The following is a 27373-nucleotide window of genomic DNA, read 5'->3' as shown; positions in this document are numbered from 1 at the left end:
GAGCTAAGCCCTCTCTCAACCTACCACAGAGAGTGTGGCCAAAGAAGTCAGTGTGGCACATTTCCTACTGGCAAAGGTGAAGTTAGTGGAAGAAATAAAAAGAGAAATATTCAAGCACAATATGAGAAGTAAAATCCAATCAGGCACGTAGCTGCACACTTGTCCTCTCAACCTTACACCTGTTGAAGCCTTCAGGTTTTGATTTTGAGCTCTCCAAGGCAGTCATGCTCTCTTTGTGTTTGCACACACTCAGTGCTGCTGGCAGGGGAAGTGTTTGTGCCAGAACCCTTTACTTTATGAGCCTTCAGGCTTAATTAACAAGCCTTAATGGGGAGACGATGCACTAACTGCCTGTGGCAGACAGCAGAAGTGCTCTAGCCTGTGCACACAGCATAGAATCAGAGCATGTTAGGAATTATAAAGGACCTCTAGATATCATTTACTCCAAGCCTCCTGACAAAGCAGAATCACCTAGGGCAGGTCACACAGGAATACATGGATCTTGAAAGTCTCCAGAGAAGCTGGCTCCACGACATATCTGGGCAGCCTGCACCAGGGCGCCGGCACCCTCACAGTAAAGAAGTCTTTCCTCATGTCGAGGTGGAGCCTCCTGTGTTCCAGCTTGTACCCCTTGCTCCTTGTCCTATCACTGGGCACCACCAAAAAGAGCCTGCCACCTTCATCCTGACATCCATCCCTCAGATATTTATAGACACTGATAATATCCCCTTCCAACCTTCTCCAGACTACACAGCACCATGTTTCTCAGCCTTTATTCATAGCAGAAATGTTCAAGCCCCTTAATCATCCTCATAGCTTTCTTATTAGACTCTCAAGCAGATCCCTGTCTCTCTTGCATTGGGGAGCCCCAAACTAGACACAGTATTCCAGGTGTGGTCTCACCAGCGTGCAAATATTATGCAAGCCATGCTCTCAGAACTGTTCATTTCCTCCTTGCATTTAAAGTCCCACCTTCCCTTTATGCTACAACCACCTTGTAAGAAAAGTCCAATGCCTGAGGGGTCCCAGAAATTAAATAAAGGAATAAAAACGGCCCTGGCTTCACCCCACTTCTTCCCTGCAGCAAACAGTGCTTCCAACTGTTTGAGCAAGTGGCTGGTACGGGCAGCACTGCTGTTACACAAGCCGTTAAGAGGGCAGGCAGCACCAGGCAGATCTCAGGGCTACATCAGGACAAAGAGTGGCAGAAAACTGCAGGCAGTTGCACGCACTCTCATCGTTCTTCACAGAGCCTGCCCAGTTTTGCAAGGATGGCTGCTAGAAAAGTTGACCATTTCATTAATGCTTCTCGACTGACTTGGTTCCCTGTCGCTTCCTTAGTTCAGAACTGGATTATGCCCTAGCTGAAAAAGCCTCACCCAGAAAAGGGGTCAGGGAGCCTGACTGAAGTTAGTGAAGTCAGAAGCCAGCAAGTTTCTCCATGTGGATACTCACCATCAGAGGGCACTACGGTACTGCAATAGACCACTCTCACGCTCTGCCAAGGAGAAAGCCTTTGATGCACCTAGAAAATACAAGCACAGCAAGAAGGACAAGGGTAAGCGCCGCTCCTCCGGCAGAATCGTACTCCAGTGACACCTCCTGTCCCCCTCCCAGTGCCATCCCCTGCCCCAGAGCCGCTGTTGGCCACTTCCTGAGGGTGACCACAGAGCAGGAGCACCGGTCCAGAGCAGCCTCTTTCTCCTCCTCCCATCTGCCACTCAGCAGGGCTTCCCCCCTCGGCCAAGTTCACCTCCACACACCTCGCTCCAACACACATAGATTAAAGTGAAAGGTAGAACACAAGAGCAGACATTTTCCTTCGGGTTAAGGTGGTTTTAAAGCTATGCTGAGTTCTTCATTTTTAAGACATCAAATTGGATTACTGCACAGACACAAAGTAGAAATCACATAAAAGCAGCAGGGAAGGTCAGGAAGTTGTGGATGAAAATGTTCATCCTCCCAGGTTGATTTTTGTGCAGACATATAAATTCTTCTTCCCCTTACAGGAGGAAGACAAACTCTAGGATACAAGTAGTGAACACATCTGTTCACAGAAGAACAAAGATGAAGATACTGAAGGGACTAAAGCATCTCCCTGAGGAGGAAAGGCTAAGAGACCTGAAGCTGTTTAGCCTTAAGAAGAGCAGCCTGAGAGGGGATCTGATAGATGCTCAGCAAGAGCTAAAGGGTGGAAGGCAAGAGGATGGGGCCAGACTCTTTCCAGCAGTGCTCAGTGACAGGACAAAGGGCAAGAGCCACAAAGTGGAGTCCAGGAGGTTCCATCTGAACAGGAGGAGAAACTTGGCTGTGGGGGTGCTGGAACCTTGGAGCAAACTGCCCCAGAGAGGTTGTGGAGTGTGATCCTGGGCAACCTGCTAAAAGTAACCCTGCTTCAGGAGGGGCATCGGACTAGATGACCTTCAGAAGTCCCTTCCACCCCCACCATGCTGGGATTCCATGAAATTCCTCAAGATAAACCCCACAAACTGTGACACTGAGCTATTAGAAAAGAACCCAATAGAAGAAAGCACATGAATGGCTCCTGTGCTCTGCGAGTTTGGAGGGGGACTCATTTGTTCTCAGAAATCTAGAACCAAACTGATTTAAAGCCTACCTTCTAGAATAAGTCATACTAGTTAGATACTAATCTTTCCCCAACAGTGAAATTAGAATTCTGGCACTAAAAAGCCCAGTTTTAAAGACAAGAACAAGGCACACCACCAGCTCTCATCTAAGCACCGTGGTACATAATTTGGTGACCCTGCTCTGGCAGAAGGCTCAGAGGTGCCTCCCAACTCCTACCCTGCTGGGATGCTATGACCTGCACTGGGATTCCCCAACAGCTGCAGCCCAGTATGGGCATTCCTGTGGTCCAAGCTTGCTTTGTTGGTAGATTTCTAAAACACAGCTGCCACCCTGCATGTCTCTAAAGGGAGCTCACAGAAAAGACTTGGGCTTTAAGTACGCTCCTAATGGAAGCGTGCAAACAAAACCCAGGCTGTTGATGATTGCTCTGCCAAGTTGTCCAGACCTCCACATTTGTTGAGGTTTCAATAATCTACTTCAGATAGCTTTGTCTACTACTCCACTTTTCTTCTGAGGGCTGCTGTGGGAACCAAGGGCTGTTTCCGCTACAACTACCTGCATTGAAAGCAGGACCTGTGGCCCCTGTCAGGGCACTGACAGTGGTGGACATCTGCTCTTGTTCATGCTGTGTTTGCACCCCATTCTTTCCTCAGTCTTTACAATGAAAATCAGTCAAATCACTTTCAGTTTTCCTGTGTCACCTTCTCACAGTGGAGTCAAACAGGCAGCTTAAAGAAAAAGAGAACTGAGCATTGAAGCCAGATGTAGCTGACTTTAAAAACAGGAAATTGCCTGGTTTGGTAATGCTGTAAAAAAATCCAAGCTGCATGTTGGGAACCAAAGGGCAATTTGGCCTTTTTAGATTAGAAAAAGAGAAAGTCTTCTGGACTGAAATACCCACAGGCTACTGCTGAACCCAGCAATGCCCCCACCTGGAGAAAACCAGGTTTAAAATCACCCACAGAAATCACAGCCACAGCCTCACATCCCAGACAAATCAAGCTCCTGTACCTTAGCATCAACATTATACAGAGAGATGTCAGAAGCTCTGATGATCAGAAGCTCTGCACATGTAAGCCAGGTTTCAGAACCAAGGTTTAGCTACAGAGGGGAAGTCTCTAGAGGACGTTAAAGAAAAATACAAGAAACCACAAACAATTCCTATTTGAAAGCAGCAACTTCGGTTTTAATCCTTCTAACAACAGCACCAGAGCAGGTACAACAGTAAGTCTGGAGAATGTATACAGTAAGACACAACTCTCTTCTCAGAGAGTGCTAGTTCACACTGGTTTGGTGGGAAAGGACCAGCAAAGGTCATCTAGTCCAAATCCCTGCAGTGCACAGGGATCTCTGCAACTACAGCCCCAAACAGCCTGACCTGGAGTAGCTCAAGGTATGGGGCATCTACCACCTCTCTGGGCAACCTGAGACAGTGTCTTATCACCCTCAGTGTAAAAACTTCTTTCCTCTAGTCTGAATCTTCCTCTTTAAGTTTAAGCCATCACCCCTTGTCCTGTCACAACAAGGCCCTTCGCAAGAGTCTGTCCCCAGCTTTCTGATCAGACCTTTTTAAGCACTGAAAGGCCATGAGAAGGTCACCCCAGAGCCTTTTCTTCTGCAGGCTAAGCAACTCCCAGTTCACTCAGCCTGGCCTCTCGACAGAGAGTTTCCAGCCCCCCCAGCACTGCTGTGGCCTCCTCTGGCCCCTCTCCAACGGTCTGCGCTGTGATGACAACTCCAGAGCTGGTCCCAGCACTGCAGGTGGAGTCTCAGCAGAGCAGAGGGGCAGAATCTCCTCCCTCCCCCTGCTGCCCACACTGCTGGGGATCAGCCCAGGATATGGCTGGCTCTGGGCTGGGAGTGCACAGTACTGGCTCATGTCCAGCTTTTCACCCACCAGCACCCCCAAGTCCTTCTCCACAGGGATGCTCTCCAGCCCTTCATCCCCAGCTTGTGTTGACAGAGGGGACTGCTCCACCCCAGGACCTTGCACTTGGCCTTGCCAAAACTCCTGAGACTCCTATGCTTATTTCACCCCATCCCATGCTAGAGCTGGCTCTTTCAGAAACGAGCTTTTCACCACTTTTTGTTCTTTGCTTTTATATGGCATTAATAATCTATTTTTCTAACAGTGCACACGAGGAGCCTGCCTGGTCTCTTCCAACCTGGTTTATTCTATTCTATTCCAGCAGACCTGCACAGCAGCCCAAAAACTTGGCAGCTGTATTCAGAATATCCTGAAATCCAGCATTACCCCTTGCTGCACAGCTGTATCATGGGAAGATACTATCAGCCAGCAACCAGAAAGGCTTTAGCTTAAGGCCCTATTTGGCAGGTATCGAGCTAGCTCCACAATCTCCTGCCCTAAGAGAACACAGGCAGGAACCAAGGGAAAAGGCTGAAAATCAGGGCATGTTAGGTGACTCATCAAGATAAGGAGATGTCTAACCTCTTTGACAGTTACTTCACCCTCAGTTGAGCTCTGGACAAACTCAGTTTCATTACTCCCCCCCAGCAAGGTGCTGCCAGTAGGCTTTAGGGCCTGAGAGGCTGGTTCAAATACACCTACCAGTCGCTCCTGCAGCCCTGAGCACGCTGCTGTTAGGAATTTCTTATCTAAAAGAACTGTCTCTGTCAGTTAGGCAAAGAAAAAATAAAAAGGAACAAATGAACTCAGACAGCAGAGACCTAAATGCCATTTTCTGCCATCCAAGGTTAGCAAAAGCTTAAGGAACCATCAATCAATTTTATTCTTGAAGGCTGGCTGTTGTTTTCAAATTGAAATGGAGAGAAACGCCTGAATCCTTTATTCAATGCCTGTAACTCAACAGCTTGGTGTGGAAGAGGGCCAGAAGGATGAAGGCTCAGGACTGGAGCAGTGTGGGGCACATGGGAAGAGCTTATGCCAAGCTTTGCTGCTGCCCAGATCTCAGGATGATTTGCCCACTGACAGTCAACAGCTCACCACTACAGCAGTAACTATCTCCGAGCTTCAGCTGAGGCAGACTCGCTCACCACTTCCAAAATAAGGGGTATCTGCAGTGTGAAAAGTATCACAGTATCACAGTAACTCAGGTTGGAAGAGACCCCAAGGATCATCAAGTCCAACCTGTCCCAACAGACCTCACAACTAGACCATGGCACCGAGTGCCACATCCAATCTCCCCTTGAACACCTCCAGGGACGGCGACTCCACCACCTCCCTGGGCAAAAAGCACCAAAGCCAGACCACTAAAACCAGCACCAGAGTAACTTTCTGGGTCACAAGAGAACACATGCAGGAATTCACTTTCCACATCTATCCGACCCTTTGTTTCCTGCTTTATCTGCAGTAAGATGCATGTTAAGAGGCTCGAGGGTACGCAGCAGCTTCACTCCCAGAATTGATTAAGGGAGCAACAGGGAAAAAAAAGAATTAAAAAACCCCAGTCCTTAGTCTAAAACTTCCTCCAGCCTTGCCAAGGTCTGTACTGCACAATCCAAAGGTAAAAGTAACAGCATTGCTATAGGTCCCAATGCATCTATCTCAGCTCTACACGGGTGACAAAGTTAATCAAAGCCCTTCTGGAAACACAACAGCCTTTAAGCTACCAGCAAGTGCTCTCTGATGGGAAAAGAGGAAGGAATCTTACAGAGCTCATGTTCTGCACTTTAGGTAATTATCAGTGATAGAATGGGAACAACTTTGGGGTACCAAGTTTCCAAACCTTAATAAACTCAAGAAAGAAACTGTCCAGAAAAAAACAACTAAACCCCCCCCCCCCCAACTTCCCCAAGTATGGAAAATATAAGTATCTTAATCCAGAGCACAACTGAAAGGTGCTACTAACTCATTACCTGGAGTTCCAGTGCAGCAAAAGCTGCAGAGCTTTAGTGAAAAGCAGAGCATTCTCCATGGAAAAATACTTCACCACAAGTGAAACCTTTAAGAGATACTTCTCCAAGTGCCAGCTGCACCGTTTCTTTGGCAATTTATGAAGGGCTTTTAAACGAGGCAGCCTTAAGCCAGACATGAAGCAGCTCACCTTTTCCAACAACCAGCACATATTTTCCTCCCTATCCTGACTTTAACAGCATGAAGGGGAAAAAAAGAAAAAGAAAAAGAAGAATGTCTTTCCTGGCTCTAACAGTGGTTTATCCTCAAACCTCACAGCCAGCACCTCAGAGACAAAAATCAGCGTGAGCTTCCCCAAGCAATCTCAGTAACCCAAGTCACCCACCCCGAGAGTCCTGAAGAGCTCCATTCCGTTGATCTTTTGGGCCTCTGCATCTTGCCTGTTCCATTTCCATCTCTGGAACAGCACTTCCATCCTGAGTCACTAGTGGGTCCCCTTTTGTCCTCCCATTTTGCTTCCCCCCACACCAGCTGTGTTTGCAAAGCAGAGAGGGGAGCAAGACCCTGTTCCAACCAGAAACCTGCTGCCAAGCTCCACGGTAAGTAACTTACCAACAGAGTTAACATTTCTGCACCAGGATGTAAGCTCTCACCGGATTTAAGTACTGTGGTGGACTGCCTGTGTCCAGACAGCTGCTTCTCACCCCTCTCCTCACAGGAAGATGCAAGAGGAAGGAGCTCATGGGTCAGGATAAAGGCAGGGAGATCACTGCCCTAACAGCCTGGGAAAGCTGATTTATTGTCAACCGAAGGAGGTAACAGCAAGAAACTGACAGCAAGCACCACACTCTCCCCCTGCCCCCAGCCCTTTTTTCCAGGACCCAACTGACCCCTTCACTGCCAACTCCTTCCCTCGCCCTGAGGGGTGGAGGGGAATGAGGGTTCCTTCTAGAGCCACCCACGCTAGAGCCCACGGAGGGCCCCACGCCAGAGCACAGCCAGCAGGGCAGTCCCTGCCCAGAGCTCCTCTCCCCATCCTCTAGCCTCTCACCTCAGTGCTCACAGGGCTCTTCCCCATACTTTTGCTCTTCATTCCTCTCTTTGCCCCAGCATCTTTTCCCTTCCTTACCTCAGTTTCCTCAAGGCATCGTACCAGTGGGGCTGAGGGGCCGAGCTGTGCCTCGCCAGGGGCCATGGAACTGGCCTGAGGCAGCCCCACAGAGTTACCTGTTGGGGGGTGGGGGGGGCCTCTCCCCACAGAAGCCCCTCAGACCCTGGGACCCAACACAGCAACCGGTAAAGCAAGGGTTGCAAATGAAATTCCTTCACATATGAACCGGGACAGGGCTCTGAGCACAGCCAGGACCTCCTCAGCCCTCTGCCTACAGCAGTCTCCTACAGATTCACAGATTGCATTGGGCTGGAAGGGACCCTCAAAGGTCATCTTGTCCAACCCCTCCCTGCAGTCAAGCAGGGACACCTCCAACTTGATCAGGCAGCCCAGGGCCACATCCAGTCTGACCCTGAATGTCTCTGGGGATGGGGCCTCAACCACTGGAACAGGCTGCCCAGGGAGGTATTTCTCCACTCTCACTGTAAAGAGCGTCCTCCTAATGTCCAAAATAAATCAACCCTGCTCCAGTTTCAAACCATTGCCCTTCATCCTACCACTACAAGCCCTTCTAAACAGTGCTTCTCAAGCCTTCCAGTAGGTCCCCTTCAGCTATTGAAATGTAGTTATATAAGGAAGGTCTCTGCAGAGCCTTCTTACATGGGTCTGAGTACAAGGAGGCAGGGCAGCCCTTGTGCTCTGTTGTACCAGCAAAGAGAGATAGAATAGAATAGTATAGAATAGAATAGAATAGACCAGACCAGGTTGGAAGAGACCTTCAAGATCATCACGTCCAACCCATCAACCAATCCAACCCACCTGAACAACTAACCCATGGCACCAAGCACCCCATCAAGTCTCCTCCTGAACACCTCCAATGATGGTGACTCCACCACCTCCCCAGGCAGCCCATTCCAATGGGCAATCACTCTCTCTGTATAGAACTTCTTCCTCCCGCTGCTGCCATTTACCAGGCATAACCCTTCTAATCTCTGATGCCTTCTTGAGCATCCTCCCCTGCCTTTCTCAGAAACTTCCAAAGAGATAAAAATGGACCAGCCATCTCTGCTCATATCTCTTATCTACTTCTTTGCCACCTCCACTTCTCTGAGGCATCTGGGCACCTGGGCCTGTGTCCAGGATCTCCATTTGAAACAGGAATAAAACCAACTCAGTCTTTGTCTGCAATTGGGTCTGACTCTACCAGGGATTTGTTCAACAAATTAGTTACTCTGTATGGAAGATTTTCTCCAGCTTTTTGCCATGGTGTTTGGATAGTTCCATCTGAACAGAAGGAAAAACTCCTTTGCTGTGAGGGTGCTGGAGCCCTGGAACAGGCTGTTCAGAGGGGTTGTGGAGTCTCCTTCTCTGGAGAGATTCCAGACCTGCCTGGATGTTGTGATCCTCGGTAACTTGCTGTGGGGGACCCTGCTTTAGCAGAGGCATTGGACTGGATGATCTCTGGAGCTCCCTTCCAAGCCCCACCATGCTGGGATGCCGTGAAACATTCACACAGTAAATATTACGTGAAGTATTTCATGGCACACATGTTCCTGTTGGCATGCAACAGAACAGCACTAGCTCCTGCCAGGGCAGCACTCACACCACACCACTTTGTCGCGCGGCAGAAAGCTGGCACAGGAGAACCCCGAAATATTTGGGCAGAGAGGGGAGCATGGTGGGGAAAGCCCTTGTACCTGGGAGGTGTGCTCCTGCACCATGCCTGCAGCAAGGGCAGAGGAGCCTCATGCCCCTGAGCACAACTTCCTCCCCAGTTTCCAGCAAGTCCAAACTGCTGCTTTTTTAAACCACACACTTGTCTCCTAGGACCCAAGCACTTGTCTGATTAAATCCCACTGGCTTGAACTAATTTCTTCCTCTTTGCCAGTACGCCCTTGCTCACATCCCACTCAAGGTCACACTCTGCCCTGAAAAGAGTCTTTCACACCCTCTGCCTCCATAGGGCAACATATCTGTGGATGAAGGTCAAGCAAACAAGAACCTGTCTGAAATGCAGTGCTATTCCTCTTTGGGGTTGTTAGTTGTTGGTTTAAAATCAGGCTGAGGAGATGGACACCAAAACAGGCAATGGCAGTAGATGTGGAAGTGTTGAGCCTTGCATTTGCAAGCACTTTGTACAACCTACACATTAGCAAATGCTCTTCATTTGCCACACTCATTTCTGCCTGAATTTTCTCCTCTTCCAGCATTAGTACAGAGCTCCATCACATCTGCTAGGAAAGGAACATAAACAGGAGGTGAGCTATAAATATTCCCTTCTCATCCTGCCTCCTTTGCCCATCTGCCTAAAAAGAGACAGGTAAGCCACAGTGTCCAGGAAGAAGTAGGGGTAGGAGGAAGGATATTAATTCTTTGCAGAAAAGGGAAAGAAAGAAAGAATGAAAAGGAAAGGCCAAAAACTACCACCAAGAAACCCAGGGACGAGGCAATTGCTCCTTGTTCTTCATTGTGCCTTCCACCCAGACATTACTGCTGCTGTGGAGATGCAGCAGCAATGAGTCTTACAACAAGAACAGCTCTGCTTTTGATGGCTTTGATAGAGCCTCTAGAGGAAAAGGGAAGGAAGAGGAGGTCATGAAAGGGAGAAAGTTTCAACAGCTCTGTTAAGCATACTGATCAAGAAGCCTGTGCTGCTTTAATAAGGTGCTTCCCTTGCCACCACCCACACAACTTTTCCCCCAACGAAACAAAACCCCAAACCAAAACCTTTTTGCAGTCTATAGTCTTAATTTTACTGCAAGCATCAACTATTCCTTCTTCTCTTGAAACAGATGATAGCCACAGTATGTCAGGCCACCATTATCTCCTCCTCTCTTCGAAAGCTTCAGTCCTTCCTACCTCCAGCAGGCAACCCAAAGCAGGTCTGGAGCATCACCCCTGCAGTTTGTGATGCCAGATCATGATTTCACCATGAAAATATCTTTGCTGTATTGGAGCAGGATGGTTTGAATTCCATTTCTTTAATACAGACCTCATGGTCCCTGGAAAAAAAGAAGCTGAGGAGTTTAATTCCCTTACATTCTGAAGGCTTGAAAACCAGAAAGCAAACAAAATACCATGATACATTTAAGCCTGTATCAACTTTGAAAGCTGAGCACAAAGAAATGGCAGAGCTGAATTCCTTTCCCTAGTTTCTAGATCCCTTATTTTAATCTTCCTGCCCTGGAAACGATTGTGCCTCCCTTTTCAGCTTAGAGGGGCTGCCAACCCTGGCTTAAAAAGCAGTTTGAAAAGGTCTGTGAGTTCTGATCCCACTGATTTCAGCGTTCATGATTGGGTCTCTCTCAGCCACTCACAGCTGGAAACTGTCCAGCCTGAAAGAAGAAACCAGATGGATTCTCCTCAGTGACTCCTCTAGGACAGTCTCAGTTTGTTGTTTTCCTGCCTCTAGCACTTATCAACCTCACTAGACGATTCCTTTTGTCTTCACTATAGTCAGTTTCAAAGAGTTCTCAACCCCTCTCTCCCATCTTGCTACCACGCTGCATGAAGAGCTTTCTGGTGAGGAAACAGCAGCTTATGAACACATCCCTTCCAGTTACAACACCAAGAACAAAACAGTAAGGAGAGCTATGGAGTGAGGTTTCCACAAGCATGAGGAAATTCCTTCTTGCCTCAGTGTGTGCTGGGGAGCAGCCAACTCACACTGGTTTTCCAGGGAAAAAACCCTCAGAACTGAGGGAACCTTGCTCTCAGCTCTCGAAAAGAAACAGCAGGCTCTTGCAGACCTCGCAGTCAGTGCCAGCTGCAGGGAAGCTGCACACTCTGAAACACACAGGGGTTCCACACTGTACATAACAGCAGCCCAGTACTGGGGGAGTCATCCTACACAATGGATTCCCTGCAGGAAAGAATACCACACAAGAAAATCTCTAACCCTCTCCAGGTTTGCTCCAAAACTGGAACCAGTGGAGTAGAAACTTAAGTATCCTTTGCATAGAAGCACTTCAGACATTAACAGACAGTTCTTTTGTACCCACAGAAATCACATCAGTCATGGAACTGTTGAGATTGGAAGAGGCCTTTGAGATCATCAAGTCCAACTGCTTGCCTGGAGCTCACCACTAAACCAAACCCCTCAGCACCACACCCATGTGTTTTTTAAATACCTCTAGGGGTGGTGATTCCACCACCTTCCTGGGCAGCCTGTTGCAACCCCTGAGAACCCTTTCTGTGAAGGAATTTTTCCCAACATCCAACCTGAACCTCCCTTGGCACAACTTGCAGCCATTTTCTCTCATCCTGTCACTTGCTATACACAAGAAGAGACCTACCCCCACCTCACTCCAACGACTTTCAGGGAGTTGTAGAGGACATGAAGTCTCCCCTCAGCCTCCTCTTCTCCAGACTAAACAACTCCAGTTCCCTGGTAGAGCAAAAAATCAATCCTCTTGCTAGTCCCACACATCTTAGCACAAAGCCCTGGAAAAATCTGACATGCCTGACATTTTCCCTTAGATGAGCTATCTGCCTTAAGGACTGTACCATGCTACTCTGACTCCTCGCTCTCTTATATTCCCTGGCAAGTTACCACCATATCATATAGAATAGAATAGAATAGACCAGGTTGGAAGAGACCCTCAAGATCATTGTGTCCAACCTATCAACCAATCCAACCCAGTTAATCAACTAAACCCATGGCACCAAGCACCCCATCAAGTCTCCTCCTGAACACTTCCAATGATGGTGACTCCACCACCCCCACAGGCAGCCCATTCCAATGGGCAATCACTCTCTCTGTATAGAACTTCTTCCTAACCTCCAGCCTAAACCTCCCCTGGCACAGCCTGAGACTGTGTCCTCTTCTTCTGGTGCTGGTTACCTGGGAGAAGAGACCAACCCCCACCTGGCTACAACCTCCCTTCAGGTAGTTGGAGAGAGCAAGAAGGTCTCCCCTGAGCCTCCTCTTCTCCAGGCTAAGCAACCCCAGCTCCCTCAGCCTCTCCTCACAGGGCTGTGTTCCAAACCCCTCACCAACTTCGTTGCCCTTCTCTGGACATGCTCCAGCAAGTCAACCTCCTTCCTAAACTGAGGGATAAATATAGAGCAGAAACACAGAATAGCTCGAGTTGGAAGGGACCCATAAGGATGAGACTCCAACACCCTGCTCCTTGCAGGAACAGCTTACCTCTTGGAGAGGAAAACCTGCTTTACCCAGTGCTGTTCTCACATTTAGGGATCAGACTGAGCACAAAGCACTTCATAAACAAGACAAGCACCTCATTCCACTGCAAGATAACTGTGGGCCATCTCTCTTCACTATGTAAGGCTTACATTTCTAGAGACCTCGGCAGCACTGTACTCGATACATGTGAGCTTTGTTCCAACAGAGGGAGAAAAAAAAAGAAGCAAAAAAAAAATGAAACAGAAATCCATCAATATTTTAGAGCCATTGGAGAGTGTTATTTTTGTTGTGCTACCAGACTACAGATGAAGAAAACCTCCATGAAAACTTAATATCCTTATATGTTAATGTTTAATATCCTTCAGTTAACGATGTACCTTTTACTTGACTTTCACAGCACAGTTTCCTACCTCCACCCTGAGAGAGGAAATGGTGCAAGGTTCACCCTTCAAGGTGTGTCATGGGGTGACATGCCTAGAGAAGGCAGCCCAGCAGAAGTTAAACACAAGTGGAAGGCAGCACTCTGCAGAGGCAGGTCTTTGACACACTAATGAAATGCAGTAAGAACAAATGCAAGCTTCAGAACCTGACCTTCAAAGAGCATCACAGTATCACAGCATAGCTAAGGCTGGAAGAGACCCCAAGGATCATCGAGTCCAACCTGGCTGCACAGACCTCACGACTAGACCATGGCACCAAGTGCCACATCCAATCCCCTCTTGAACACCTCCAGGGACGGTGACTCCACCACCTCCCTGGGCAGCACATCCCAATGATGAACGACTCGCTCGGTGAAGAACTTTCTCCTCACCTCGAGTCTAAACCTCCCCTGGCACAGCTTGAGACTGTGTCCTCTTGTTCTGGTGCTGGTTGCCTGGGAGAAGAGACCAACCCCCTCCTGGCTACAACCACCTTTCAGGTAGTTGTAGAGGGCAATGAGGTCACCCCTGAGCTTTCTGAGCATATTCCATTCAAAGGTTTCCCAGTTTCCTTTCCTCAGCTCATCTCACTTGACCTCTCAGAGAGGAGGACACAGGAGGTCAAGGAGGACAGATTTAGACTGGAATTTAGGAAGAAATTCTTTCCAGTGAGGGTGGTGAGACACTGGAACAGGTTGCCCAGGGAGGTTGTGGATATGCCCTCCATGGACCTGTTCAAAGCCAGGCTGGATGAGGCCTTGAGCAACCTGGGGGCCCTGGAACTGGATGATCTCTGAGATCCCTCCAAACCAAACCATTCTATGAATCCATGAAACCATAGTTATCCACTTCTGTACAGCACAAGGGACAGGCACAGAGCATCCTACAGCATTCAATGTATGGTTTCAGAAACAACTCCACAGCACTATTTCCCAAGCTCCTCAATGCTGTTACATTACAGTTCCAGCCTGGCTAGGGAGCACACAGAAGAGCCACATAGGTCCTGCTCCTCTGGAGAAGGCAAGTGTATGAGAGTGCTCCCCAAAACCCCCTTTCTCCCAACCTGGGCAGTGAGCAGGTGTGAGTGGAACTCCAGCACCTGCACTGACCACTTCATCATCAGTCTCATGTGGGAAGGTAAGGAGGAGACCCAGAGATCAGAAAGGTTTCACTGAATTGATCCTCAATAAAAGGGAATGGCTGTAACAGCATCTCCCAGCAGCACTCCCTCCGAGCCAGTCATTTCAGCACAAAATTACTGTGCCACAAAGCCCAACAACATAATTACACTTAAATGCATGAAAGCGTGACAGAGGCACTAACAGCTAAATCAAGTCACAGGAGAGCTAATAACTAAAGCTGATCATTTGATCTGACAGGCAGTGCCATCCCCAGAGCAAGCTCCATCCTGCCCATCACTTCCTCAGGCCGAGTGCAGTGGGACAGAGGCCGAACGCCCTGGTGAAGGGCTGCCTGTCCCCTCTGGATGCCACCACAGGGCCCAAGGCCAGCACCTCGTCAGGGCAAATTAATTCTGCCACTTCCTGGACCTCCCTCCTCTATCTTAGGCAAACAAGTTGAAACTGGGCTTATGGGCACATGCACTGTGCACAAACACACCCTTAGTTTATATAATGATTAAATCAAGGCATTCCTTAACTGAATAACCCTAAAGACAAGCAGACCAAAACCCTCCCCACACATTCTCAGTGGCTGCCAAGTTATCTACTACCAGCATCTGTGAGAAACCAGGATTATAGGGGAACATTATGAAGAGTTCCTAACTACATGGTCCCATTTTCTGCCATAAAAACACTGTTTCCTACTAACTATCATCCAGACAAGGAGGAGGATTGTTTAAATAGGACTTCACCTGAAATTTCTGATTGGTTCAGCTCAATTATTTTTTCTTTTGGTTTTAAATCCCAGAATAGAACATTTACTGTACTGTTCATACCTCTAACCAGCTGCAAGTTTTCCCCCACAGAAACTGCTGCAGCTTTATCCAAAGAACCAGACACAAGGAAGAGCCAACAGGAACTGCAGCATTTTTCACCAGTCAGCCCTGAACTCCTTGCCCAACTGGGAGCTGCTAACCCCACATCAGACACGAGTGCTGCAAAGGGTTTGCTCTTCATGTTCTTTCAAATCTGAACACTGAGGCTTAATTCCTGTTAAGAGACTAAGAGAAGCCTTGGAAACAAACCACTAGAAAAATCATCATTTTTTTTTCCCCCCTAGTCATTAAGACCACTTTAAAAACCAGCAGCACTGAGAAAAGAGAGATTTATCCAGGGAGAGGGGGATTTGGAATGGAAAGCAATGGGAGATCTTTGGCTAGGTCACTTCCTTCAGGCTTTCCCAAATCAATTAAACCAGGTTTAATACATTGTGATAAGTGTTCAGTGGCCTAGAAGAAGGCAATTTACAATTTGGCTCTGAAATATACAAGCTGTCAGAGACACCTTTACAGTTTGTATTTTCATTGACAGTCTGAGCTAGTTAATGAAAATGGAATCATTCTTCTGAGCAAAATTAAATGTACACATGAAACAGGGAGAAAAGAAGGAAACAAGAAAGAAGAAAGCCTCTTTGGGACAGCCACAGGGTGACAGGCATCAAGGGGAGGGCCTCATATGCCTTGGATCCAAGCTGGCTCTGTTCATGCAGAGCAGGATGCTCTCCCTACATTCTTTCCAAGAATCTTTTCCACTGCAGTAACCAGGCCTGGGAGCCAAGACTTTTCCTTTAATCCAGTGCTAATTATTACCTGAAGTTCTTTCAGTCTCCAACACCAGGTTTCTTTTCCTCTGCAGGGACAGTCCAAGAGGCCCCACCTGCCAGCACACAACTATACCACCTCACACAGCCTGTGCTAATACAAGTTGGGTAAAGCCCCCTTGATTTCCCAGACACACACACCACCCTCTGACACCTTCACCCCCTGACTTGGTGTCACATGTAGAGCACTGAACCAAACACCTTCCCCTTACAATCACTTAGCTCATGGAACGAGGTCATCACAGAACAGCCACAGTAACTGAGGACTTACAGTCCAGGCCAACAGCATCCTGGACTGCATCAAATGAAGTGTGGCCAGCAGGTTCTGCTGTGGTGAGACCTCATCTGCAGTACTGTGTCCAGCTCCGAGGCCCCCAACACAAGAGAGACATGGACCTGATACAGTGGGTCCAGAGGAGGGCCATCAAGATGATGAAAGGGCTGCAGCATGTCTCTTGTGGGGACAGACTGAAAGAGTTTGGATTGTTGAGCCTGGAGAGGAGAAGGCTCCAGGGAGACATTATAGCTACTTCTCAATATCTGAAGGGGACCTATAGGAAGGCTGGGGAGGGACTGTTTACAAGGGCTTGTAGTGACAGGACAAGGGACAATGGTTTGGAACTGGAGCAAGGTAGATTCAGGTTGGACATCAGGAGGAAGTTCTTTACAATGAGAGTGGAAAAATACTGGAACAGGCTGCCCAGGGATGTGGTTGAGGTGCCATCCCTGGAGACATTCAAGATCAGACTTGATGTGGTCCTGGGCAACTTGATGGATTGGAGATGTCCCTGCTGACTGCAAGGGGCTTGGACAAGATGACCTTTGAGGGTCCCTTCCACCCCAATGCACCCTGTGAACCTGTAAAGGTCACACTTGTACTCAGTTGCACTGTCTGTGTTACAGGGACTTCAGGAGTGCAAGTGGAACAGGGCATACAGGTGGTCCCTCACTGGACCACTTAGCCAGTTTGGCTCAACCTTTCACAAGAAAAGCCTGTGACAGTGCTACACAGTAGGGCCACTTCCCACTTGTAGATGCCATTACCTTAAAGCAGGCCACAGCTTATATCCAACTCTTAGCTGTGTTGAATGAACAAACAATGGTAAGAGCAGGTTCCCACAGCTAACATACTGGTAGGACTCAGCCTTATTTTCAAAGCCTGTGGAACCTGCTGGGTTCCCAGTTCTGCAGCCTGCTACCAGGTGCCCAGTCTTGCACTTGCACCAAGGCCCAGCTTGCAATCATCTCCAAGATGCAAACTCGGGTGATCCATACATAAAGGGAGAGCGATTCAGGGTTAGGACTCCATTACAATCAGCTCCTCCCATCCCTGCCTGCTTGTGCTACTTTGCTGATGGGTGAATCCAAAGGACTCATAAGTGAACTCCAATTAGCTGTCACAGCTCCTGGTCATGATTACTTCCAACTCTATCTGCTAAAAGCCTGCGCATCCAGAGACACTCTCTTGAGACACTGAAAGCAGAATCCTCTTTTCACAGCATTTCTTTTGTTTGTTTTTAGTACAGACAGAGCTAAAACAGGACAGAAAGCAGCAGAGCATGGCTAGTTAACAGTTGAGGTAAGAGGCCTAGATAGTTCTAACCAACAAGTTTATGTTCGCAGAGACCAAGTCCCCTGATAGCCCTCCCAAACTGAGTCAGATTGCACGCAAACCTCGGCCTTTCTCAGCACAGCGGTGAAGACACATTAGCCACTGAGAAAGCATCAAGAAAAGTACTAAAATAGCTGGCTGTAAGCAGTCTAAGTGGCTGCCCAGCTGAATACTGGGCAATTCCATCAAAGAGCTCTAGATGCACAAAAATCAGGGCAGAGGCAGACACTGTTTTAGACACACAAGCCAGCAATACCTCCGGCAAGTCCACGCTACTACCAGAGCATCACTCATTTCTGAGGTTAAACAGTCATGGTGGGAACCAAAAACATGCACAGAGCACGGCTTGAAATGCAGCAGCCACCACATTTACAGAGCAGCAAAACAGAAGGCAGACAGGTCACAGCCTCACTGCAGCGCTGCACGGCCAGGCAGGACACTGCACCAACTGAGGCATCACCGCAGCAATACTAAAACACAGTAAAGTCACCGAGCCAGAATACAGCTGGGACAAGAAGGGATGGTTTGTCCACAGGCAAGACTCCTCCCTGGAAGTGTCCAAGGCCAGGTTGAATGAGGGATTGAGCCACCTGGTCTAGGGGACAAGCTTTCTCCTTGGCAACATTCAAGGCCAAGCTACACAAGGACTTGAGCAAGCTGGTCTAGGGGACAAGCTTCCTCCCTAGAAGTGTTCAAGGCCAAGCTGCACAAGGACTTGAGCCACCTGGTCTAGGGGACAAGCTTCCTCCCTGGAAGTGTTCAAGGCCAAGCTGCACAAGGACTTGAGCCACCTGGTCTAGGGGACAAGCTTCCTCCCTGGGAGTGTTCAAGGCCAAACTGCACAAGGGCTTGAGCAACCTGGCCTAGGGATCAAGCTTCCTCCCTGCAGATGTTCACAACCAGATGGGATGAGGCCTGAAGCAACCATAGCAGGTGGGTCTTCAAGGTCCCCTCCAAACTAAACCATTCCATGAATCTATGATTTCTCTGGTAGCATTTGGAATACTTTTGTGCTACCCAGAAGTGGGTAGATTCAGATTGGCTGTGAGGAAGAAGTTGTTCCCCATGAGGGTGCTGAGAGCCTGGCACAGGTTGCCCAGGGAGGTGGTGGAAGCCTCATCCCTGGAGGTTTTTAAGGCCAGGCTGGATGTGGCTCTGAGCAAGATGCTCTAGTGTAAGGTGTCCCTGCCCATGGCAGGGGGGTTGGAACTGGCTGAGCCTTGAGGTCCCTTCCAACCCTGACAGTTCTATGATTCTATTACCAGTAAGAGGGTTGTAAAGCAAACAAAACTCCTTTCAACTTCGCCCTTCCTCATAGTGGACACAGTGCACTGCAGTGCTTTGAGTCTAATTTTAAAAGGCAAAAGTCTCCTCTCTCTCTAAATTGTGCTCCTGTAATTCAATAACACAACCATTACCCTGGGAAAAACCAGTAATAATTAATACCAAGTTATAACTGCAAGAGTCTGAATCCAGTCCAACAATCACACAGGGGTGGTGGGCGACTGGCGTGCCCTTCTCTCAGGACAAATTTATTATCCCCATTAGAAACCAGGGAAGATTGATTCCAGTAAGCCTACAGGCCTGTTTGGTGGCACTGAAAGGTTCCTGGCATGAGCAACCCAGAAGGGAGTCATGAAGCTAAGCTGCATTTGTAAGCAAGACCTGTTCTGTTCCTCCTGGTAGGTGCAATTTGTTATTAATCTATACAGCATATTTAATAACTGGGAAGTGAGTTTGACAGATCAACACTACACAGTAATAAGTCTTGATCAGCAATAACTGCTGTTCTCATCACCTTCTTCCCTGCCTAGGGTAGAAAGGGAAGATGGATTTAAATTTAGATCATTAAAGTTAATGAGTTAGACAGCACAACTCTCTGGATTACCAAAGGCTTGCCAAAACCCCCACGCTTCACACCACCGCAGAAGCATCATCAAGCCCAAGGCCAGTGAACAATCGCCATCCTTTCGGTTTCGGGGGCCTGGTGGGAAAAGTGGGAGTCTAGTTGGAGACCTGTATCTGTGGAGTCCTTCAGGGGTCAGTACTGGGACCAGAGGACATAGTCTCAAGCTGGGCCAGGGGAGGTTTGGGCTGGGTGTTAGGAAGAAATTCTTCATACAGAGAGTGATTGGCCATTGGGATGTGCTGCCCAGGGAGGTGGTGGAGTCACCATCACTGGAGGTGTTCAGGAGGAGACTGGATGGGGTGCTTGGTGCCATGGGTTAGTTGATTAGGTGGTGTTGGATGATGGGTTGGACTCGATGATCTCAAAGGTCTCTCCCAACCTGGTTTATTCTATTCTGTTCAATATTTTCCTAATGACCTGGATGAGGGCACAGAGGGCACTGTCAGCAAGTTCGCTGATGACACCAAACTGGGTGGAGTGGCTGACACAGGAGGGTGGTGCTGCCATTCAGTGAGGCTTGGACAGGCTGAGAGTTGGGCAGGGAGAAATTTAATTAAGTTCAAGGGCAAGTGTAGAATCCTGCACCTGGGAAAGAACAACCCCAGGTATCAGCACACATTGGGGACTGACCTGTTGGAGAACAGCAAAGGAAAAAGGGATCTGGGGGTCCTAGCGGATGGAAGGTTGATCATGAGCCAGCAATGTGCTCTTGTGGCCAAGAAGGCCAAGGCCATTCTGGGATGGATTAAGAAAGGCTGTGGTTAGGAGGTCAGAGAGGTTCTTCTCCCTCTCTACTCTGCCCTGGTGAGGCTGCATCTGGAATATTGTGTCCAGTTCTGGGCCCCTCACATCAGGAAGGACTTCAGGGAATTGCTTGAGAGAGTCCAGCATAGAGCCACAAAAATGATGAAGGGAGTGGAACATCTTCCTTATAAAGGGAGACAGAGAGCTGGGCCTCTTCAGCTTGGAGAAGAGGAGCCTGAGGGTGACCTCGTTCATGGTGATAAATATGTGCAGGGGCAGTGCCCAGAGGCTGGAGCCAGGCTCTGCTGGGGGATGCCCAGTGCCAGCACAAGGGGCAGTGGTGGAAGCTGAGGCAGAGGAAGCTCCATGGAAACAGGAGGCAAAACCTTTTCCCTGTGAGGGTGACAGAGCCCTGGAGCAGGCTGCCCAGGGGGGTTGTGGAGTCTCCCTCTCTGGAGATATTCAAGACCCGCCTGGCTGTGCTCCTGTGTGACCTGCTCTGGCTGACCCTGCTCTGGCAGGGGGGGTGGACTGGATGATTTTTTGAGGTCCCTCCCAGCCCCTGACATTCTGTGATTAGTAAGCTCATAGCAAAGCACAAGGCAGCGAGGGGACTGCTGGGAAGAGTTTCCCCCACACATTTATTATTCTCAGCTAAGCTAATTTGAAACTCCTGGCTTGGAATTCTGCACCTTCCAGACAAAGTCTTGCCTAAGGAATAAGGAAAGATTAAAGACTTGGTTTCATCAAAGAATCAAGAGCTCTTAGGAAAGCATCCTGTCCAAACCGCTCCTCTTAGCAATCTGTCAGGTACGTGTATCGTCTTCCTTGGACAGAGGCAGCTCCTATGACGTTTAACCCCCCTGAATCCCTTGAGAAATCGCAGCAGGAAGCTGGAGGCCTCCTCGTCCCTGTTGGCTGAAAGCCAGGGGCATGCAAAGCCAGCCCAGCTTCACACTGTGGTGCTGTTCCTTCGCCGATCCGCAGTTCAGGTGTCAGCGGCCCCGCGGCCCCTTGCTGCGGAGCAGGAAGCTGGCAGCAGCGGCAGGAGCCCCCGGGGACATTTCTTTCAGTCACCTCCACGCTGCCAAGTCACGAACCAGCCCCCGCAGCTTCGGAGAGCTCCACCTCGTAGCCTTTCTGGGTACTGGGAGATTTACAGCGCAGTGCTGTAGGACTGCCCTACAACCCCCTTAGAAATAATTCACCACGGGGCTCAGCACCTCTGACACCTGCTAGCTCAGGTGGGGCTGTTTCTGAGCCAGGAAAAGAAGCACTCGTCGACTTTGCAGGAAAAGACGACTGAGAGAAGCACAAAGACAGCTTGCACGGCCCAAAATAGATTTCAATAAGCTTCCCCACACCATTTTCAGCCCCAGCAAGAGGCTTAAAATGCCCATTCTGATCCAGCTAGAGATAACTCAGAGCAGCGTCAGGCTCACCTTAATGAGGTGACTCAAAGTTCCTTTTCTGCCACAAACCTTCCTAGACTTGCATTTAAGCACAATCTCTTTCCCTGCTTCCCTCCTTCCCCCACCAGCCAGGATTTCTTTGATTCTCAGTGTAATTAGGAGGTAATTTTAACTCTGTCGCTAGATTGATTGCCCTGGTGCTTAACTGCACTATTAAGCAAATCATTAGCTGACATGTGGCATCTTTTCCATCTGACAGAGCGACGCTCGCTTTGAGCTGGGGGGAGGATGATGACTCCGTAGAAAAACAGCCACCACTGCTCCTTAGACTGCACAAACACCTACAGCTGTTACAGCTCTGTTTGGGGAACCATATCCACTTCTTCATTAACAACAGAGGCAAAACAAACAGCTTTAGCCCACAACCAAGGTCACCTGTGAAGGACAGCACAGCAGCGAGATGTTGCAAACCATCACTGGGTAACTTCGGCAGCACTGCCCTACCTTTGAGTTGTAACAGCTGAGTTAGAAGCCCATCAGATTTCTGCAGGCTGCAAAGACCTTTGCGACTTCATTTTTACAACCCCATAGTCGGAGACTTCCTGCAACATCTTCTAGTGAGGAGTCTGAGAGACCATCAGCTCCAGCACTGAAATGTTGCTTTACACTCCAGGAGAAAACAAACCACATTCGGGCATTCACTACCCCCTGAACGAGGCTCCTGTGCCTCACATCAATTTGGAAGCAAGCTAATTGAAATGAACAGTCAGACAGCACAGTGTCTAGCAAGGAGATGACTTCAAAACCTGCATGACAGCTGGCTAAGTTCTGTGAAAGGAGTCTTTTGCCACCTACTCAACCTGGTGGTTCCTTCGAGGATCCTGAATTCAGCACACAGTAAGAAATCGTTTAACGAGTCACTGTGCTGCAATGGCTTGTCAGGGCACCAAGGAGTCATGAACAGGCACCTTCAGAACAGCTCTTTTCTCCTTCTAGGAAAGCTTTCTGTCCCAAATCTGCATGGAGGAACTGTTTTGCCAGCCTGTGACCCCAAGGCCTTCTGCAGCAGCAGCCCCTGCTACTGACTTAGCCAGCTGACTTCTTAGCAGCTGCTTTGGCAACTCATTCCCCTGCAAACTTTCCCTCTGAACCATTAAGCCTTTCTTCTTGGTTGGTGTGAGAATGAAAGACAGTTAGCAAGTCCAGATTCTGCAGCAGTGGATTTCTAACCACAAGAGTGAGCACTCTGCAGTCTGGCCCATGACCAGATGTTATTTCTGAGCTGTGAGTACCCTCTTTCAATCAGCCTCTTGGCTTGGTTGAGCTTCTTCAAAATTCACATCTTTGTTCTGGATAAAACTGTGATAGTTTGGAGGCTGGGTGCCTTTAAGAACACAAAGTTCCAGACCTCCAGGAGGTGGACCAGAAAGTTTAAGAAGGACATCAAGACACTTGAAGGTGTCCAGAGAAGGGCAACAAGGCTGGGGAGAGGCCTTGAGCACAGCCCTGTGAGGACAGGCTGAGGGAGCTGGGGTTGCTTAGCCTGGAGAAGAGAAGGCTCAGGGGTGACCTCATTGCCCTCTACAACTACCTGAAAGGTGGTTGTAGACAGGAAGGGGTTGGTCTCTTCTCCCAGGCAAGCAGCACCAGAACAAGGGGACACAGTCTCAAGCTGTGCCAGGGGAGGTTTAGACTCGAGGTGAGGAGAAAGTTCTTCACCGAGCGAGTCGTTCGTCATTGGAATGTGCTGCCCAGGGAGGTGGTGGAGTCCCCATCCCTGGAGGTGTTCAAGAGGGGATTGGATGTGGCACTTGGTGCCATGGTCTAGTTGTGGGGTCTGTTGGGACAGGTTGGACTTGATGATCCTTGGGGTCTCTTCCAACCTTGGTTATACTGTGATACTGTGTATTTGATTCCTGTAAGTCCTGCATCCCTATAAAACTGGTGGCAGTCAGCTTTCTTCCCTTTTCCCCTTCCCTCTCTCCTCCCGGGCAGGACACACAGGCTGTTATCTCTGGTGAAGGAGGCCTGGTGTCAGCCCTGGCAATGCTGCCAGTTAGCCCTGGAGCAGCCTAACTGGGGCCTGGAGCAGCCAAGCTGAATTTTAGATGCATCATAATGGTGAGGGGTAGAGAGGCAAGGGGTGAGGGCATGAAGGCTTGGGGCTTAATGAGCTTCTGTGTCAAGCCCAGACTATGGACTCTGTGTATTTTATATGCTTTATACTGTTTTATGTAGTTATGAACAGCATTGCCACTGAAACTTTCCAATCCTCTCCAATCCTTTGTGTGAGCATTTTTCTTTTGCCCCCTGTGGAAGAGGTAAAAGAGCAACATGTCTCCCTCTAAGCTGAGGCAAAAATCTGTTACTTGGCTTGATTTTCACTAGATACACTGCAGCCTAAGTGAGCTGTTCTGTGAGGAGCAGACATTCAAGCCTCCATCTGAAAGAATCATGGAATGTTTGGGGTTGGCAGGGACCTTCAGAGGTCACCTACTTTGACCCCCAAAGAAAGATGAGCCTGTGAAGCTCTTGCCCAAGGGTGGAAAGCAAAGCTGCACAAACAGGTACACATGAACAGACTCCTGCAGAGTGTCCACACAGCAGCAGGGCTCAGCAGCTTGCCGTCTTTAGCAGCTGCCAGAGAGTCATAAAGTTGCTTTCTAATGGTGTGAGCTGGAAGCATCAGCTCACTCCCGCAGTATCCCTGATTAGCTGCCTTCTGTGCAGTAACAGGCTTTGTCTGGTCCCCAGGAGCAGCAAGAAAAAGAAAAGAGCTTGCTCCCAGTCAAGGCTGAGACAGTAATTGAGGGTTTGAATTAGTGTCAGCGTTGGCTCTCACAGAAGGTACACTTCACAACAGCCATTTGGGTGACTGGCACCCTTTCCTTCCCCCTCCTATGTGCTACAGCCCCTGGGAACAAGAAGAGACTGATATAAAGACCAAGTAAAGATATTCCATAGTTTTTAAAGGAATAGGAATCACTGGGAGTATTAGAATCCTAGAACAGTCCAGGCCAGAAGGCACCTCCAAAGGTCCCTTCTGTGTCCAATTCTGGGCCCCTCAGTTTAGGAAGGAGGTTGACTTGCTGGAACGAGTCCAGAGAAGAGCAACAAAGTTGGTGAGGGGTTTGGAGCACAGCCCTGTGAGGAGAGGCTGAGGGAGCTGGGGTTGCTTAGCCTGGAGAAGAGGAGGCTCAGGGGAGACCTTCCTGCCCTCTACAACTACCTGAAGGGAGGTTGTAGACAGACGGATGTTGGTCTCTTCTCCCAGGCAGCCAGTACCAGAACAAGAGGACACAGTCTCAGGCTGTGCCAGGGGAGGTTCAGGTTGGATGTTAGGAAAAACTTCTGTACAGAGTGATTGATTGCCCATTGGAATGGGCTGCCTGGGGAGGTGGTGGAGGTGTTCAGGAGGAGCCTGGATGGGGTGCTTGGTGCCGTGGGTTTATTGTTCAGGTGGGTTGGATTGGTTGATGGGTTGGACATGATGATCTTGAAGGTATCTTCCAACCTGGTCTATTCTATGTATTCTATGTCATCTAGTCCAACCTCCCTGCAGTCAGCAGGGACATCCTCAACTAGACCAGGTTGCCCAGGGGCCCAGCCTCACCTTGAGTATCTCCAGGGATGGGACCCCAAGCACCTCCCTAGGCAACCTGTTCCATTGTTCCACCACCCTCATAGTAGAGAACTTGTTCCTAACATCCAATCTAAATCTGCTCTTCTCTAGTTTGAATCCATTGCCCCTTGTCCTGTCACTGCAGGCCATGGTATAGTCTCTCTCCATTCTTCCTGTAGGCCCCCTTCAGATACTGGAAGACTAAGATTAGGTCTTTCTGGAGCCTCCTCTTCTCCAGGCTGAACAACCCCAGGTCCCACAGCTGGTCCTTGTAGCAGAGGTGCTCCAACCCCCTGATCAGTATTGTGGCCCTCCTCTGGACCCACTCTATCAGTGCAATAAATGCCTCTCACATTATCACACTGCAAAGAGAACAAACAGAAAACACAAAACCCAAGCTCTCTTGAAAGCCAGCTCTGGGAATCCTTTTGTCCTCCTTGGGGAAAGAGCTAACCTGGAACTGCTGGGAAACTAAATCAAATCCCAGATGGGCTTTTAAAGGTCTCCTTTACTGACCTTAATGCACAACACAGCCTGTCAGTACTGTGCTGGTCATTACACAGCTTAACGTGTCAGCCAAGTGCTGTCACTGGCACAGGGCAGAGGAGGGTTAGGGTGTCTGAGAAAGTCACTGTGGCCATCCCAGAGTCATAGATTTGTTTTGGTTGGAAAAGACCTCTAAGATCATCAAGTCCAACTGTTGACCTAACACCACCATGGAACAACCTGCAGGAAGAGGGGAACACACTCCAAGTCAGCTGGCTTAGTTTAACACTGCTGCTGACAGCAGGTATGATTTGTGTAGTCACAACACTTGGCAAGCCAGTGGCAGCATCTCAAGCTTCTGCCGCCTGCCTTTCTGCAGCCATCATCTGGGAGCAGCTTTAAGGTCTATCAACAAGAACAGCAAATTCATGAGCTACCACAGATAACAGCTCACAGACATCCATGCCATGCAAACACCAACTCTGTAGAGCCCTCCCCACCAAGCTGAAAGAGCAGAGAGACTTTTTCAATTATCAAAGGCAAATCTGGAGCTTCAGGTAGCCTCAGAGCATTCTGAACATCAGTGCACCAGAGCAAAAAGGGATGAGCAAGACAGCTATTGCACTAAATGTTTCATTTCCTGAGCCAATACATTTGTACTCCTCTTTTCTTTTGCCTTAAGGTGAACACTGTTCACTTTATGTAGAATAGAATAGAATTAACCAGCTTGGAAAAGACCTTTGAGATCATTGAGTCCAACCTATCACCCAACACCATCTAATCAACTAAACCATGGCACCAAGCACCCCATCCAGGCTCTTCCTAAACACCTCCAGGGATGGGGACTCCACCACCTCCCTGGGCAGCACATCCCAAGGGCCAATCTCTCTTTCTGGGAAGAACTTCTTCCTAACATCCAGCCTGAACCTCCCCTGGCACAGCTTGAGACTGTGCCCTCTTGTTCTGGTGCTGGGTGCCTGGGAGAAGAGACCAACCTCCACCTGGCTACAACCTCCCTTCAGGTAGTAGTAAGCAAGCAACTAATGGAAGTCATGCACACATATCATCACAAAAGTCACAGAATGGTTTGCATTGGAAGGGACCTTAAAGATGATCTAGTTCCAACCCCCCTGCCACAGGCAGGGACAGCTTACATAGACAAAGGAGACTCTATTCAACTGGTTCATACATATTCCAGACTGTAATTTTCCAGGGCTTCAGTGCACAAACAGATGTTGAGGGTCCATGTGGAACTCAGCTGCAAGAAGGTGCAGTTATGAGCAACAGGCCTACTAGTGACCAACACACAGCGGGGAGCAACGAGACTTTCAGAGCAGTACATCCATCTCAGGGTGAAATAAAACCCAAGCACTTTCAAAGCACAGGGGAAGGGGGTCAGCTCCTGCTAGCACCAGCTCTGTTGTCATCCTTAACACTGCCACAAGCTTTCTGTAGCCAAAGCTAGCAAAGATCTACATGGAACATTGCCCCTGCCTCACAAAGCCCTGGGGCCTTAAGCCCGACGCCATCAGCACCTTCGAAAGGCAGTCAGCAAGCTCTGAACTCGGCCACTGTCCTCTGTATTTATTCATAACAGCATTTCACAGCAAACCTAAAATACAAGAGGTGAGACATGGCTGGGCTATGCCACCTATTAAGCAATCTTGTAGTGTTGCATTCGCAGCTGTTTCCTCAGCTGTCACCTCT

General features: G+C 48.9%; 1 protein-coding gene across 1 annotated transcript in view; it reads right to left on the bottom strand.

Moving 5' to 3' along the window:
- MCU (mitochondrial calcium uniporter) overlaps positions 1–27373 on the bottom strand; it is a 145320-nt gene that overhangs the window by 17356 nt on the left and 100591 nt on the right. Inside the window, exon 2 of the mRNA XM_054174651.1 lies at positions 1456–1525. Coding sequence (XP_054030626.1) covers positions 1456–1525 — 70 coding nt within the window. The remainder of the gene's footprint in view (positions 1–1455; positions 1526–27373) is intronic.

The sequence above is a fragment of the Dryobates pubescens genome, chromosome 30, assembly GCF_014839835.1.
Source record: "Dryobates pubescens isolate bDryPub1 chromosome 30, bDryPub1.pri, whole genome shotgun sequence".
Lineage (NCBI taxonomy): Eukaryota > Metazoa > Chordata > Aves > Piciformes > Picidae > Dryobates > Dryobates pubescens.
The sequence above is the reverse complement of the archived record's forward strand: the minus strand, read 5'-3'. Positions and strand labels throughout refer to the sequence as shown.